At 42.8% G+C, this 18,271-nt stretch overlaps 1 protein-coding gene across 3 annotated transcripts in view; it reads left to right on the top strand.

Moving 5' to 3' along the window:
• The window catches only part of SCN4A (sodium voltage-gated channel alpha subunit 4), a 129,091-nt gene that overhangs the window by 39,141 nt on the left and 71,679 nt on the right, over window positions 1-18,271 (top strand). For 2 of the 3 annotated variants that reach the window (XM_033918601.1, XM_033918604.1), the window contains 5 exons: window positions 1,281-1,409; window positions 6,984-7,075; window positions 9,755-10,045; window positions 13,147-13,210; window positions 15,774-15,915. In XM_033918601.1, coding sequence (XP_033774492.1) covers window positions 1,281-1,409; window positions 6,984-7,075; window positions 9,755-10,045; window positions 13,147-13,210; window positions 15,774-15,915 — 718 coding nt within the window. The remainder of the gene's footprint in view (window positions 1-1,280; window positions 1,410-6,983; window positions 7,076-9,754; window positions 10,046-13,146; window positions 13,211-15,773; window positions 15,916-18,271) is intronic. The other variant, XM_033918603.1, reaches the window with a different exon arrangement.

Genomic DNA, 18,271 nt, shown 5'->3' with positions numbered 1-18,271 from the left:
GGACAGAATGGGGCGGGGCCACGCGTCCAGGTTTCTCCGGACAAAAATCTGGCAATCCTAAGTTCACAGGTACACACATAGATCAAAAATACAGTAGTTTACTTGCACGCTTGGATAATCTAAACACAGATTTTTTTTTACACCTACTTGAGCAGGTATAAATGTCCCACGTCTCCAAAGTAAGTACAGTTTCTGCCACATACTCTAGTGTTTTGTAAGTCATTTAAGTGCCTTTGGGGTCTTTTTACTAAGTCATGATAAGCGCTATTGATTTTTACCACCTGATATGCAGGTAAGAGACAACCGCCTATTTCATGCGGTCAGCGGCAAAACTAGAAATTCAGTGCCAGCACCGTGTCCAGCAACTGGCACTGAATTTCCTGGGTTTATTTGGCCAGCTGAGACGTAGCCAGCTAAACCGCTTATTCGTCGACTGGCCAGGTGAGTCCTGGCAGCCAAAGACAGACCTGCGTAGCTCTCCAAAAAGTGCAATTGTAAGAAAGCAAAGAAAGGAGAGTACAGAATGAGACCGAGAGAGATAAAAAGGTAGCCTGCAATCAAATACGCTGACATTTTAATTAATCTATGTGGCCCTACTGCTTGAAATCTAAGAGGTCAGTATTCCGGCACCACAGCCAGCTTAAGATTTTGACCTGCAGCGGGCAAGAAAATTCCAGATATTCATCACCATTATCTGAACAGTGCTGAATATCCTGATTGCTTGGATCGTAAAACTTGTACTGCAATTACGGCAAATCGTAACCCATTAACTGTATATTATGTATGTTTAACCCGTAACCCGTTCTAAGCTCTTTGGCGAGAACGGGCTAGAAAATGTATGAAATAAATAAAGTGACGACAGCTGGCATTACCTACTAGCATTGATTTTCAATCTGATAGGACAGATTATTATTTTTTTTTTTTTTTGCTGTCCTACTTTAGCCACGTAAGTTATTTGGATAGCAGATGGGACATCACTGAGGTTAGGGAATTCTCAGGACTGTCCTGGCATTACCTGGACCGTGCCGGGGCCGTCAGTAATGATTTTCAGTGGGACGATGCCGATAACACTGCTGAAAATTGGCGGGTGCGACTCTCTCCACAAGTGCTTTTAAATCATTGGCCCTAAGGTTATTTTAGGCCCTCTTTTACTAAGGTGCATTAAACGCTAAAAGAGGGGGGGCTAGTTTTACAATGGAGTTTGAGGCAGCTCTTGAAACAGTTTGTGCACTGGAAGGTAACGTCCGGGGCTTTCACTGACTCTCTGCTCTTCATTTCAGGTACACCTTTACGGGTATCTACACATTCGAGTCCTTGATTAAGATTCTGGCACGTGGGTTTTGCCTTGAGAGTTTCACGTTCCTACGTGATCCGTGGAACTGGCTGGATTTTAGTGTCATAGTTATGGCGTGAGTAATGGGGGAAGCAGATGGGGGGGGGGAATCTGGTGAACTCTATGTGCGCAACAAGGTATAAACATATTCTAAGGCAACAGTTCTCAACTGGGATTTCGCAACACACTAAGAGCCGAGGGGGAGGAGCCATGTAAAATGTCACAGATGCTATAAAGCAATACCATTGTAAGTAGGTTCTCTGCTAGGTGGGGCTGAGGGTTACCTTTGAGGCTAATGCAAACAGTTTGGGGTAGGGTTACCAGACGTCTGGATTTCTCCAGACATAAGAATTACCGCTGCTGGGTCAGACCAGTGATCCATCCTGCCCAGCAGTCCGCTCACGCGGCGGCCTTAGGTCAAAGACCAGTGCTCTAAATGAGTCCAGCCTTACCTGCGTACGTTGAACCGGTCCAACTTTGTCTTGAATCCCTGGAGGGTGTTTTCCCCTATAACCGACTCCGGAAAAGCGTTCCAGTTGTCTACCACTCTCTGGGGGAAGAAGAATTTTGTCCAGGTTTTGAAAAGCCTCCTCAAATTGTGTCGGGCAGGGAGGAAGGCCGCGCATGCACGGATGCCACACATGCAACCATGAAGTGACTTCAGAGGGAGAGCCGAGCTCACGCTGGGGAAGAGTTAGAGGCCGGGAAGGGAGGGGCAGGAAAGGAGGAAAGGTGCCAGTGCCCCTACCAATACAGTGCCAGCCGATTTAGGCGCCATTTATAGAATCCATGCCACAGTGCCTAAGAAAAGAGACAGTAACAAAAAATTGTCCAGATTTCTCTGTCAGGAATTCTCACTCTCTCTTCCCTTTTGTTGTAGAGGCTCCTGTCTACTTAAACTCCACTGTGTTAGTTGGCTGCCAATATTCAGCAGCATTTACCTGAAGGGAAAAAAATTTCAATTCGATTTGGCCTATTGATTCAATTTTTCAATTCAATTCACTCCCCTCCATTATCATGTGCAACATTTCTTTCTCTCTCCCCGTGCACCATCACTCCCTCCCCTCCACCATATGCAGGATTTCTACCTCTTTGTTTCATCTTCCCCATCCTCTCCTCCACCCCAACAATTCTTCCGCTCTCCTCTTTCCCCTATGTGCAGCATCTTTCCTCCCCTCCCACCCATCCCCCTGTGCAGTAGCTTTCTATCCCTCCCTCCCATCCCTCTGTGCAGTAGTTTTCCATCCCTCCCTCCCAACCCCCTGTACAGCAGCATCTCACCGACCTTCCCATGTGAGACCTGACGTATCTCCAGGCTTCCCAAATCTGCAATAGTGGTGGTGGTGGCTGGTCTTGAAGAGGCAGAACTGTGAACAGGCTGATTGTGGCATACCCCGCCAGGATTTCCTTCTGCAGCGTAATCAGTGACATCACTGATGATGAGGCAGAGGGAAGGCCTCGGAGGAGCAGGCTATAGCAGTCTGTTTAGAGTGCTGCTTCTGCTGCTGCTATAGGAGGCCTAGAGGTATGTCAGGCCTTACCAGGGGGGTTGGTCACTGAATCGGTGAGTCCAATTTTTTCAGACAATAAATTGATTTGAATCGATTCACTGAAGGGAATCAGTGAATTGATTTGAATTGGCAAATGGGGTAGCACTAGTGGGCAAGAGGACTGCAGTTAGGACAGCACTAGCTTAGACAGATCACTGAGTCAACTAACCAGCTAAGTAAGCACTTGTTAGGACAGAACACAGCTGCCTTGACTTTATGCACCAAATTAACTGGGTACTGGACTGAACATTGCACATGCAGAAAAGTGCAAAAGCTCGCACTGAAAGGCTCTTTTGGGGAAACTGGGAGATTGGAACGTGGAGGTAGGGGTAAGAAGCAAGTCAAAATTTTGGCATGTCTGGCTATCTTCCCCCTTGAATCCTGTAGAGTTTCGCTACTTAACATCTGTGCGTCTCCACTAACCCTGACCTGCGTGCGGAAACAGCTGGGGAAATGTTCACTTTGCTGTTTGGCTTTCTAGAATAAAAGCTTAGTTTTTCTAGACACAGATAGCGGAACGATCTCTACTGGAGATTGATGCACTTGGCTCAAGTCTTGTGGCGTTGCAATTAACGTAGATAGCGCTTCTGCTTAATCTTGAGATTTTTCTTGGTAATTACATTCAAAGAGAATTTTTCCATGATTGTATTTCTAAACACAAAGAACTGGGACATGGATGGCCTGGTGACAAATGCCTAAATACTTCCTAAGAAGAAAAAGAACAATGTTGCTTTTATTGCAATGCAAGTAATATGTATTATAGCTGGAGGGAACAGGAATTCACATCCCTGGGGCGAGTAATACGAGGGTAAATCAAAAAGTAAAGGCAAAATACATTTAATGGCTTTAATAGAAATAACTGTGAGCAATTGAACATATCCCTTTTCCACATAGTCTCCATGCAAGATGATGCATGTGTTGTATCCTTCAACTAGCTTCTGCATTTCTGCAGATAAATTTTTTGGCTGCTTCTGAAGCCAGGTGAGTCAGAGGGAGGTAGCCTGTTATCTCCCACTGAATATCAGGCCCAATCTCTATTTACACAATGAGGGGAATTTTCAAAAGGACGCTCAAGTCAGAATTGAGATGGCTTACTCATAACATTCCAAAGAAGCATCCACCTCACAGCCATTTTCAAATATGAAAAATACCGGGATTTCCTGTTCGTAAATATGAAAGATGGATGTTCTGGGCTGAAAACATCCAAAATGGACAGCCATTTTCCAAAGCGAGATATCCAAAATATGAATGCCGACAAAGCAGACAATAAATACATTTATCTGGCATCATTTGCATAAAAATGGCTACACAAACAACTCTGCAGAGCAGAGGAGCAACCTAGTGATTTTAAACAATGGGAGCCAAATGCAAATCCCACCTTAATTCCTTTATATATTATTATGAGCCTTCTAGAATCAGATAAAAACCTATGGTACCTAAAGATAAACCACTAAAATAGCCATTAGAGTTTTAAAGAAGGGAAACAAAAATGATAAAAAGGATGGGATGACTTTCCTATGAGGAAAGGCTAAAGCGGCTAGGGTTCTTCAGCTTGGAGAAGAGAAGGCCCAGGGGTGATATGATTGAGGTCTATAAAATACTGAATGGAGTGAAAAGGGTAGATGTGAATCACTTGTTTACTCTTTTCAAAAAAATACTAGAACTAGGGGGCACGTGATCAAGCTACTAAGGGCTCCTTTTGCAAAGCTGCGTTAGGGCTTTAATGCGCGGAATAGCATGCGCTGAATTGCCACACGTGCTAGACCTTAACGCCAGCATTGAACTGGCGTTAGTTCTAGCCGCGTAGCGCAGGTTTAGCGCACGCTAAAATCCTGCATGCACTAAAAACGCTAGCGCACCTTAGTAAAAGGAGCCCTAAGTAGTAGATGTAAAACAAACTGGAGAAAATGTAATTAAATTTTGGAATTCATTGCTGGAGAATGTGGTGAAATTGGTTAGCTTAGCAGGGTTTAAAAAAGGCTTGGGTAATTTCCTAAAAGAGAAGTCCATAGGCCATTATTGAGATGGCTTGGGGAAATCTATTGCTTATTCCTAGGATAAGCAGCATAGAATCTGCTACTTGGGATCTAGATATGTGCTTAGGACTTGGGTTGGCCGTTGTTGGAAACAGGATATTGTCAAAGAGCCCGGTATCCACTGTCGCTTTCACTTCTTAGGTGGGTAGAAGGGGTTCTGTAACTACTGGGAGATTAAAGAGGAGTCATGTCTTCATCCCTCCAGTGTAGTGTTACCAGATTTTACTGTAGGAAAATCCGTACACCTAGACCCGCCCCAGGCCCACCCAGTTCCACTCATCCCCACCCCATTATATCCCAGTCCCACCTCCAATCCCACCCTAGCCCCGCCTCCTGCTGCCTGCTCAGATGCGACACGATGATGCCCTGTGCACATGCGCATGCATGCGACATCATCGCGTGGCATGCACAGATGCCCTCATGCCCGACGCAATTTCAAGGAAGCTTTTCAAAACCTGGACAAAGTGCTGGGTTTTGAAAAGCTGTCCGGACCCCCGGACATGTCCAGGAAAATCCACACGTCTGGTAACCCTACTGCAGTGGTCAGCTGCTCAATCTGGGCACCTTTTGGTAACCCTGGATGTAATTGAATCAAGTCTAGATAACAACATCCTTCTTTTTGGCCTTGGACATTTCTTCTCATTCCTTTATCATTGAAAGACATCCTAATTTTGGGCCCTCCTGATGTCTCCAACACGCCCGCTTGCGATTTGGACTGCAGTGTAAAGTGTCTAAATTCTGCCTTTCAGAAATCATAATTTGGATGTTTTCAGTAGATGGATGTCTTTTGGCCATTTTGAAGCATCCATGTTTGTCTAGTTTATGTATGTATATATTGTAATTCACATAAATAATGTGATATGCGTGATAAGTATTTTCTGTAAAATCTTTTTTTATTGAAACAAAAGAACAAAGCCAAAAGTAGTACACAATTAAATGAACAATATGTATCCCTGTACAAAAACTCTCCACAACCCCCCAAAGCAAAACAACCCCATCCCTCCCCCTAAAAAAGGTCACAAACAGAGCAAACCTAGTCGGTGCAAAAGGTACTAAACAAGTCAGAGAGTGATATAAGTATTTTAAATAAATAAAATGAGCACCATAATGTCAAAGGTGACAGCTGTCTCAGACATAGATCAGAAAAAATTCCACTAGTTCAGGGCCCACAAAGCCAAAATCACATATACTATCATAATCATATAGAAGGGCTATTATAAATATTATCCTATCTCATTCCAAAAAAGCAAAGGGAGGATACACTACCTTAGATCTGAAAAAAATATGGTACTGCTAAAAATACATATAGCAATTTTGAGCTAATCAGAAAATCTTATCAGTCATATTCTCAATGTTGTTTCCAAAGTTCACAAAAGCAGCACAGTCTTGCGGTTCACAATGATTCTCACAACTGCAAGCAAGGTTTCCAAAATGGCCGCCAATCATCATCAGAAGTCCAATGTGATCGCTATCCTGAATAACGAGTGAATACAGCACCGACAGCTGATTTTCTTCAGAACCCCATTCAAATATTTCATTGACACAAGAATGTATGAATAAAGCAAGGATGACTGAAGAGATACCTCAGGAGGGAGACAGGGAGTGGGAAATAGGAGATGGGACTTATATATCGCATTTTCATGGTTACAGAAAATGCAGAAGAATATTATTCAAATAAGAGATTACACCTTGTACAAATATAAAACCCAGAATAGTTTTTAGAGAAGAAGCGCATTTTGAAGTTTGCATTCATAACATATTTGAAGGACAGTAATTACAGAGAAATACTTGTCTGTGGAGCTAGTAAAAACTGTACAATTAAATGATAATGCTTTATTTGTGCGATTAACACTCGCTGTTTGGCCTTGTCTAGAGATAACCTTTGTGTACACTGCATGAGCTTTGGATTGCTGGAAATGAAGCGCAGGATTTCTGCTTCCATGCATCGTTGTGAGAAAGAGGGTTGTGCCCCCCTCCCCCCATGTCCACAGACTGGCATGCGTTCCTGGCTTTCAGATTCACATGGGGAGCTAACCTCTGGCCTCCCACCCTGTTTCTCTCTAGCTACATCACAGAGTTTGTGGATTTGGGCAACGTCTCCGCACTCCGAACTTTCCGCGTCCTGAGGGCACTGAAGACAATCACCGTAATCCCAGGTACTGTATGCCATTCTTCCAACCCAGCACCGGCCTCAATGTGCTCTTAACCTCTGTGTTCAAACACTGAACTGAGCGGTCAATGGGACAGCGACAATAGCGACACATTGCAAAGCTGTAGAACATGGATCCAAACATGGCAGCCATAAGCTTGCAGTCCAAAATGATAACCTCAGAGCCAGAGTGCATCTAGCTGTGGGGCTGGTCACATGAATAAGATCTGCTAAAATCAGGGAAGCTCTTAAGAGCAGGATTTGGGCTCAGAACAGGGATAGATAGTGGTTCTTTCCAGATAAGCTGAAATCCATCTGATTACACTGTGCAACAGATGCTTTGGGGCATGAAATGTAGTGGGTGTTCTATAGTGATTTGGAGTCGCTGAATTCAAAACTGACCTTAATTTTTCAGTATAACCCTCTGATTTGTGGGAAGCATTATAATACAAAAATTAACATTTTTGCGATATTTTCTAATGCTTGGAGCAAATGTTATAACAATCTCTGAAATATTAAAACAGTTTGCCTCAAATTAGATTTTTATAAGCTAAAGTATTAATTTTAATGATGATGTAATAATGTGCTATATAATTAAATTATTATGGATGAGGAGGCGGAGCTGGAATATGCAGTTCTCTGTAGGCCTGTTGCATCATCAGCAATTTTCAAGCTTCATCAGCACAGTTGAGATTAAATCGTCGATTTTGTATCAGGGTTTTGCTTCTTAGTTAAATCGGCGCAATGCGTTACATTATGACTTCTCATGCTATAAATATTTGCGATTTGCTTAAAAACTATGGGCTCCTTTTATGAAGCTGCATTAGCGGCTTTAGGGCGTGCGACTTTTAATCACGCACTAACTCCCGCACTAGCTGAAAAGCTACCGCCTGCTCAAGAGGAGGCGGTAGCGGCTAGCGCGCCGGTGGTTTAGTGCGCGCTATTATGTGCGTTAAACCGCTAATGCGCCTTTGTAAAAGGAGCCCTATGTGTGATAGGAGAAAACTGAGGCTATTTTCATGCACATGAGGTCAAATTCTATAAAGTAAACCTCAGTTTCTTCTTGCCCTAGAGAAAAAACTTAAAATTTGTTGCGTAGTGTTACTAATATGTGGATGAGTTCTTTAGGGCTTCCCATTTGGTTTAAAATGTTCACATGTTGTCTCTTTGATATGCATTTCTCAAATGTCAGTAAGACTGAAATTGATAATACACCTTTACTTAAAAAATACGCAGAAGTTGTTTCTGGGGCATTGTGTTTGGATTTTTCTGGGTCATGTAAAGCTTTCCTGACTATGAGCGTCGAGCAGTTACCGCTATTGTGGGCACTAAAACCCGCGCTACGCGTTAGTAAAGGAGGGGGTTTTTGATTAGAAGGATGGGGGCTGCTTTAAGATACCCATGTAAACGTTTGATTGGCACTTGTTGGGTTGACTTATGTTTTCTAGATGCCAAGAAACTCGCCAGTAGTGGCATTGAAACTGTCCAAACGCTTGCTAGGGAGGAAACCAATAATCATAAGAATTTGGATAAGTGGCGAATATGTTAAGCCAAACAACAAACTACATGGGTGGGTTTGCAACCAGATTTTAATGACAGACCTGACATGTGCTGAGTTTTGGTGAAATGTCTGCTTCAGGGGTCATCAGGAGTCAGTGGTAAAGTAACATTTCTTAATGGTAGCCCTCATTCATAACTTTCCCCCCTTAATGTACAGAGCTTCAGCCTCTGGTAACTCTAAGACACGGTTTTAGCCAGACAGCCAATCTAGGGTGGGCCCAAAAATGTACGCTCATCTCCAGCCCCCAAAGTAAATGAAATACCTGTTCATCTTGCACGGCTGCTGCTGCCACATGAATCTTGCCAGCCACAGCATGTTGACGGCTCTGCAGCGACCTGCCCTCACAGCAAGTTATTGCACCCCACTAAGACACCAACTTCCTTTGAGGGCAGGATGCTGCAACGCTGCAGAGCTGTCAGCACCCCACAGCTGGGAGGTCCTGCGCTACCTGGTGGAGGGCAGGTTTACCCAGCGGTAGCAGTGCAAGATGGACGAAGCGGGAGGGAATGCTGCCTGTCCGGTGGACTGCTAAAACCCAGCATAAGTGGCTGGTTTTCTATTTGCCAGTCAGACCGAGGTCAGCCACTGCTGGGTGGGTCTGGGATGAAAGTGGATAGGCTTAGACCCACCCATGGATGGGCCATTTGGCCTTTATCTGCCATCATGTTTCTATAACCATAAAGTTATATGACAACACAATGCAGGCCTAAAGAGCCTTAGCCAATAGGAAGAGGAGACCCGTGGCTACGCCGCTGGCCTAAGAGCCAACCCTATCAGTGATATCACAATGGCTTGATTGCTGTATACTTGGCTCACTTTTATTACATAGAGCAGTGATTTCAGTTTCTAGAACTGTTCTTTTTTCTTTAAGGGGGGGAATTATTAATGTAGGATGCCATTAAGATGTGTTATTTTACTGTTACACCCCTTCATGACATACAACAGGGAAGTCTCCTCAACAAGATAAGCTAATAACTTATGTGCTTATCTGTATGTGGATTTTCAGCTCTATTATCCATGTAAGTAAGACCACTAAATAAGTGATCCAAAACGTCAACAGATAAAGCTTCCATTTACGGTAAGTTTAGACAGCACCATACGCTGTGTTTACTCTTCTCTGGCTAGGCCTGAAGACAATTGTTGGCGCTCTGATTCAGTCCGTGAAGAAGCTGGCCGATGTGATGATCCTCACCATCTTCTGTCTCGCTGTTTTCGCACTCATCGGCCTCCAGCTTTTTATGGGGAACCTGCGCAATAAGTGTGTGAGGTGGCCACCACCCAACAGCACACTGCTGGAGGACATGTTGGTGTTTGATGGTGACATGATGGCCAACTTCACTGAGTACGGTGACAGCAGCAACACAACTGGCTACAGCAATTATACGTTCGACAAGACCGCCTACCTGAATGATAAAGGTAAATTGCAGGTGTGCCAGGAAACTGGGGGGGGGAGGGGGGCACAGAATCGCTCCTGAATTGTAATCTGTATAATTCTTCCCCATTCCTGTTAGTTATGTGGAGACAATTATACAGGCAAGGCCTGATTCTCTATCAAGCGCCCCAAAAAATCGATGCTGAGACTAGGATGACGCTTAGCGCAATTCTATAAGGCGGGCAGACCTTTTATAGAATCACCCTTAGAACCTGTGTGTGTTGTATAACTTAGGCATGCCCATATAGGCCAAGAAACTCTTAGAAATTTAAATTGTCCTTTCCATCTTTACAAGGAATAAAATCTCTTGGTAATATTACTCGATCTTTCTCATATACTTTTACAATGATTTGGAATAGGATTCCCTCTTGTGTTAGAACTCTTCTCTCCTTCCAGTTTCCATAAATCTATGAAAACACTGTTATTTCAACAGTTCCTAGAGAATTGTTTTAAAGAAAATTAGTTATCTTCTCTCTAGGATGTCGGATGAGGGTCTTCATTAATAAGTTATTTTCTCTCTAATCTAACTATTTTCATTTGATTATCGGTTTTTATGTAAACTGAGCTGGAGCTCCTTTTGGGGAGATGACATGGTATATAAATCCAAGATTTCGATTAGATTAGGCCAATCAAAACCAGGCCAAAATGCCTGCGCCTAAGTTGTGTACACATCGGGTGTATTCTATAACATTGTATATAACTTTTAGGAACACCCTTGATCCGTCTCTGGCTATGCCCCCTTTTTAAATTCACACATTTGCAACTGGTGCATTTTTAAAAAAAATAGGATCATGCTTTCTAAATTGTGCGTGTAACTTTTAATTAATTCCAATTAGTATCAATTATGAGGTGTCAATTGCTAATTAATGACACTGATTAGGCTAATTAAGTTGTGCGCCCATATTGGCTAGGTTTTAAGAAAGGTTTGGACAATTTCCTGGAGGAAAAGTCTATAGTCTGTTATCGAGAAAGACATGGGGAAAGCCACTGCTTGCCCTGGATGGGTAGCATGGAATATTGCTACTCCATGGGTTTGGGCCAGGTACTAGGGCCTGGATTGGCCACCTTGAGGATGGGCTACTGGGCTTGATGGTTGGTCTGACCCAGTAAGGCTATTCTTATATTCTTATGTTCTTAGTAAAAGGACCCCTTAGATTGTAAGCTCTCTAGAGACAAGTGCTTGTTGCAGGTTTCTGGGTCTCGCTACATCTTGAATTCAAATTGGTGACCAAATGGACTGCCCTGTTCCCAATCAGGTCAATGGATCCACTATTTACGAAGACAAACTGCAGACTTCACAGCATACCCTGAAGAGAGCCATGGCATGATGGCTAAAAGGTCAGTTTCAACCTGACAAGATGCAGCGAGACCCAGAAACCTGCAACAACCACAATGGCAGCTGCGGAGTGCCTTGAGCTGCTATTGAGAAAAGTATGAGCTAAATCCAAATCCTTTGTCTTCTCTATATCCATATGGACTTAGAATGTAGCTTCCCCTTAAAAGGACTACTGATGTCTCACTTGTGCCTCCATTTATTAAACTATGCTATTATTTTCTCCTTTCATGCAATTTAAAAATGTGCTGCCCGGCCACACCCACCGTGTATTACTGCATTTGCATTTCTGAATAATTTGTTTGAAAAGTACTCTGAAGTCTTGTTTATATGAATGATGCTATACGTTCACATTACTAATATGCATTTTAATATAGGGAAAGTGTTCCTGCAGCTCCTAAATTTATCTATTGTAACTTCTTATCACAATCCTGACAATAAGGCCCCAGAATCACAGAGAGCCCTCCCTCCACATCTTCTTAAGACATTTGTAGTGTCCCTGGATGTTGTCATTGTGGAACAGTGCCTTGGTGAGATTATACAGCGATGGGCCTTTCTAATCTCCCTGCGCACACTGAGAGGAGGATGGAAAGATTTCAAGAAGAGCCTATGAGTCTTTCAGTCTTTCCCTGCAGATAGGAATGTGTATTCAGTTCTGCAGCAGATGAAGGAAAGCTCTGTCTCTTCCTATAGGTAGGAATGTGTACGCATTTCTTCAAGGGAAGAGGGAAAGCTCTTAGGAAGAGTCTGTGGTTTCTTTCTTCCCCTGAAGGAAAGAATGTGTGCTCAGTTATGTGGAGGGGGGGATGAAAGAACTCTTTAAGGGCTAGATTCACAAAGCAAATCGATCGTGTACCAATCAGTTTGTGACCCCTTTGCAAACAGATTTCCCTTGGGCCCCATTCACTAACCTCTCCTGCGATCCGCTTCGAATCCATGCATGCAAATGCGGAGAAACGCATGCAAAGTAGACAGGGACGCGATTCACCAAACAAATTTTTGAAACCGACTGGGCTGGCCGATCAACCGAAGAAGCGACTGCTGGAGACCACACGCAAACGGCTTTCCGATTCTAGCTCCATGGAAGCCCTGCTCTCTGCACGCCCTGCTATCTGCTGCCCCGAATCTCTCCTGACTGCCGCTCCAATGCTCTTCCCCGATCTCTCCTGCCTGCTCTGCCCCGAATGGCCGCCCTGCTCATCCTCATCTCTCCTGCCTGCCCCGAATTGCCACCCTGCTCGTCTCCATCTCTCCCGCCTGCTCTGCTCGTCCCCGGATCTCTCCTGCCTGCCGCCCTGAATCTCTCCTGCCCTTCCCCGCAATGCGAGCCTGTGGTTTTTAACCCGCGGGTTTAAAGCGGGTTAAAACCACGGGCTCACTAGGCTAAAAACTAAAAAAAAAAGTCATGGCTTGGACAGGCATGCGCAGACCATCTACAGATGGTCTGCGCATGCATGGGGATCGCACATCAGCGATCCGTGCCGGTAGATGGGGGTGTTCCTCCAATTGCCTCCATCTGCATATTGCAGCTTGAAGAATCCATCGGACCTGCCCAGATCGGGCACGGATCAGTCCCGATCAGGCAGGTTCGTGAATCTAGCCCTTAGTCTCCTCCTGCAGGTAGGAATGCAGAGAAGGAGGGAAAGCTCCCAGGACTAGCCTGTGGGTCTCTGCCTCCCCCTATATGTAGGAATGTGTAATATCAGTATCAGTAATATTTTTCTTTTCTGTCCTCTCTTTTGAAATGGAAAGCAAATTACTATTTCTTGGCGGGATCGAATGATGCTCTTCTTTGTGGGAACAGCAGTGATGCTGGGTGAGTAAAGACAGCATTGAAGTGACATTTAGATCTGGCCCTGCGTAATATCCTGAACCTATCATACCATCAGAAAGCTACACCGTACGGCATCTTTCTCCTTATTTCTTTCTGGTAATACAATGAAAAAGCAGCCTACAAATTGTAAATGAAATGACATCAGCTCTCATAAGGAAGATATCACACATAGCCAGTACTCGGCTTGCCATTCAATCTGGCTTCCATCAGGAAACCAATATGCACAACCTTCTCATTTTGCCTTCCCACCTCTCATTTGAGAATCACCATGCACAGTCTCTTTCCTTGCTTCTTCCCTTCTGGTTCTCATCAAGTAGTGATGCTAAGCCTGTCATGTAGCTCTCATGAGGGACCGATGATTCCCTCCTCCCATATTTCAACTGTATAATCACATGCACTATTTTTTTAATCTGTTGGGGAGTCTGCTTACTTTGTCTAGATTCACTTTGGTGGACATGAAATCCTTTATCACATACTTTGCATAATTCATGCCCAAGCTAATTGACTCTTTGGAAGAGCAAGAGAGCGAGGATACTGGAGGGATCTAATTTATTGATTGATCTATTAGCAAGTGATATTTCACCAGTAAATTGAGCAGACCCAAAGCAGGAGCGACGTGCAGTGGACTTGGGTTGTCAACTGCCTCCACATCACAAAGAAGATGTTATCCTTCTTTTACCTTATCGCATATATGAACTTGTATTCCTGTTTTACTTAGGGCTGGCTTCTCTTTTATCAAGAAAAGCAGGATGATAAGTCCTTGTATGTAATAAGGTATATCCAGGATTGGTTCAATCTGTTCCTTCTGACTTGGACTATAATCATAAAAATAGAGGCAAAAAACTGCACAGTGGTATAGCAAGAAAGGAAAAAGCAGATGTATAGATTCCAAAAATAGTCTTTATTAACATTAAAATCCCAGGTGCAACAAAGAACAAACTTCCAATGTCACTTAAAATATACCCAACATGTTTTGGCACCATAGCTGATGTGGAGTCTTGTGGACACTTGTTTCATGTTGAAATCACAGTTTTCCAGGATTTTGAAAGGCTCAGGATTTTAAGTGCAGCGTGCACCTGATATACAGTATGGGGCTCATAATCAAAACAAAAATACGTCTAAAAACCCACCCAAGTCGGCACTTGGACGACCTAAAAGACAGTTCGTCCAAATGCCAATAATCGAAACGGGGTTTTAGACGTATCCAGAGACTTTTTAGGCCTCTAAATCCTGCTGTGCACCCAGAGCTGAAAGGAGCGTTTGTGAAGGAGTGGTGAGGGCAGGATATAGGCTGACCTAGATTTAGTTGTACTGCAGGGATAATCAAAAATTTAATGATTCTGCCTGGACGGAACTTATACTTAGGCGATCTAAAAACAGTTCTAGTGCTCAGAAGGTATCCAAAGTGACAAGATAACCAATGCAGGGACAAAGTACAGACCCCACATACTCCCTCAGTGATCACTGACCCTCCCCCAAGACCACCTTAAAATTCAGAATAAAAACGTACATACCTGCCTCCAGAACATCAGCACCTGGTATAGGAAAGTCTACTACAGCTGCACAGAGGTGGCCTAAGTAGTCTGAGGGGTAGGCTAGTGAACCATAGAGAGGAGGACCCAGGCCCATAAGCCACTCTAACCATGACATTCATGATGGAAAATGTAAGCCCACCAAAAAACCCCAAAGCCAACAGCCATAAGGGCTATTGGGGTTGTAGGCAGGTGGGTATAGTGGGTTTTGGGGTGTTTTGAGGTGCTCAGCATGATCTGTAAGGGAGTTGTGGCACCCTTTTTGTGAAGTTCACAGCAGTGCCTTGTAAGGTGCCCCACCATTGTGTCTGGGTGGGCAGTCTATCCCTTTGAGCCCCTCCCACATTCAAAAGGTCTTGTTCTGGTCGTTTGGGACTTGGATGATTTTTTTAGATGAGAATGTGGTATAAAGATAGATGAATTAGTGGTCTGGACGATCAAACAGACATATTTTTCGAGAATGGATTTTAGATGCTGCCAACTTTGGGCAACTAGCATCCTAGGCTCAAAATGGACTTAGACGTTTCTTTTGATTATGCCCCTCCAAATGTAAAAAGTGGTGCTTGAAGTGAATATATATATAAACATATTTGGTCGTCTTCTATACATCTGCACATCAGACTCAAGATTGAATTATTTAACATTGCCCTTGATGCAGGCACTATGATGTCGAAACATGTTGGGCATATTTTAAATAACATCAGAAGTCTGTTCTTTGTTGCACCTGGGATTTTAATATTAATAAAGGCTATTTTTGGAGCCTACACATCTGCTTTTTCCTTTCTTTCTTTCTTCTGACTTGGAGCCAGTTAGAAAATTCTGAATGATTACAAATGTCACAATGTATTTGGGATGTTAGGATAAGACCTAACCACTGTGCGCCTTCCAGAGGCTGGGTCACTTGGATTTTCTTATGCATTGCTCCTGTTAGTAGAGGTTAAAAAGCTTTAGCAGCCTGTAGATTAGATTGTCTTCAGATAACAGCTGTGCTTCCTGCTGTCTCTCCCTGGCAGGAAGTGCCCCGAAGGCTTTGAGTGCTTAAAAGCTGGCAGGAACCCAAACTATGGCTATACCAGTTACGACTCCTTCAACTGGGCCTTCCTGGCCCTCTTCCGTCTCATGACCCAGGACTTCTGGGAGAATCTCTTCCAGCTGGTAAGCTTCCATTCTCCAGAAAGAACTTAAGAGATAGGGCTTTCTCTTTATACCAGATGAGTCAGTAGGAATCTTTAAGGAAAAATATTCAGCAGGACTTAGCTGTCTGAGAATGGCTCCTGGCCGACTAAGTTCCGTTTAGCCAGTTTTCTGCTTATTCTCAGCAGGAGATAGTTGAATATCTGGTTCACCAGCTTTAAATGTGCATGTCTAACCTTTGAGATCTTATTTGGCATTTGTCCTCTAGTAAGAAATCTTTTTTGGAACTCCCAAAAATATGAACTAGCTAGTACTATGCAAAAACTTAACTTATCATTTCCTTCTTTGAAAGGCATAGCTTTTACTAGTAAATTGGGGAAGTCTCTCTTCTTCAAACTAACTGAACTATGGAATAATATTCCTTTGTGGCTGAGAGAACTGGATTCTCTTCAAATCTTCTGTAAACATTTATTTATTTTTAAAATTTCTATACCATTTTTTTTGCAAAATGGTTTACAAAAAGTTACATACATAAAATATTATTAAAAAACAGACAGATTCAATCTTTACATACGGTCAATTGCTCAAAGAAATAGTTGTGTTTTAACATTTTCCTCTACATTTTCGAATTTGACCAAATTGTAAATCTTGCTTTTCATTATTTTCCCCTTTACATCAAATGCTGTAAACCGAATCGAGCTTTATTCTCATAAAGAATCACGGTCTATAAATTTAAGTTTTAGTTTAGTTGGCTAAGTTGCATGAGAGAGTTGGTCACTACTTTATCAAGAATCCAGTGATAAACATTTAAATGGATGGCATTATTTTGATTTACTCATAGAAGAATTCATTTTTGGAAATGCATGAATTTATATCAGAATCCTATGATAAGATATCGACCAGGATGAAAAAGAATGGTTTAAAATGGAATCAAGACAAAGCAAATATATTGTGGTTTGGTGGTGATGGTCCAGATTACCTTTTGATTGCCTTTCTAGAGAGATTAAGATAGGTTATGATCTAAAACCATTTGTGCTATCAGCAGACTCCTGTGTAGGATAAAGCAAAAAAAGATCTTATGGGTATTAAGGGTTATCTGTTAAATTAGACCATTTTTGAAAACTGAATATTTTTGAAAGGTGGTTCAAGCTCCAGTTGGTGTCTAAGAACCATAATGATTTGATCATTTTCCTGAGGGGATATATTTTGGATCAAACTTTATAAAATAATGAAGTAGTATGATCCTGCATTGTGCCAATTTTATACATCAAGTTTCAAGTTTCTTATAAAATTTGATTAATCGCTTATTCAAAATTCTAAGCGATGAACAAATCAATAAAATTACAAAATAGGGGGGGGGGGACAAACAAAAAAACTGAACCTTACAAAACATGTTGAAGACTATGACAAATCTGAAGTAGAATGGCTCACTATTAGGGGCCATTTTAGTATTTTTAAACAATGATTAAGTTGGAGCCACCTCGTATAGAACTCAGTTCCAGGCAGATTATACAAAAGTTTGGGGAATGTGCGCGAACTGGATATAGTATGCCCTTCCGCCGCTAGAGGTGTCTAGCAGTATGCTTTGTGACTCAGTGTGCTGAGTGGTCGAGTTGTTTTGTTCTGTGCGATTTTGTAAGGTTGTGTTTTAGTGACTCAGCAGATTTCGATATGAGGTGCTACCCAAAAGTTTGGGGAATTCAATTGTAAAAAAACCTGCTTACCGAAACTCCTAGTTTCCACCGTCTCCTTTGAAGTACGCCCCTTGATTATATATACAGTGACCCCAGCATTTTTCCCATGAGTTCATGAATATATGGAAGTCATCTTGGGTGAGTGCCTTGAGGAGCTCCTGCGATTCTGCCTGGATCTCTTCAATTGTGTGAACACAGCGCCCTTTCAGTCATAATTTCATTTTGGGGAATAGGAAAAAATCATTGGGGGCAAGGTCAGGAGAATATGGAGGGTGCATAATCACTGTAATGTTTCTGGAACTCAGGAATTGTTGAACAATGAATGATGTGTGAGCGGGCGCGTTGTCATGGTGGAGCAACCAACTTTTGTTTTTCTACTTGTCTGGGTGTTTGTGCCGAATGTTCTCACTCAACCGCTTCAAAACCTTACAGTAAAAATGACTATTGACAGTTTGACCTGGAGGTAAGAATTCCTTGTGAAAAAGCCCGTGAATGCCAAAAAATGCAGATTCTTTGCTCAGTAAATTCTGTCGTATCGAAATCCGCTGAGTCACTAAAACACAACCTTACAAAATCGCACAGAACAAAACAACACAACCACTCAGCTGCACACCTGTTGGTATACTGATTCACAAAGCATATTGCTAGACACCTCTAGTGGCGCATTGAGTTTTCTATTCTCT

This window comes from Geotrypetes seraphini, chromosome 13 (genome assembly GCF_902459505.1).
Source record: "Geotrypetes seraphini chromosome 13, aGeoSer1.1, whole genome shotgun sequence".
Lineage (NCBI taxonomy): Eukaryota > Metazoa > Chordata > Amphibia > Gymnophiona > Dermophiidae > Geotrypetes > Geotrypetes seraphini.
Note: the sequence above shows the minus strand (reverse complement) of the source record. Positions and strands in the feature narration are given on the sequence as shown.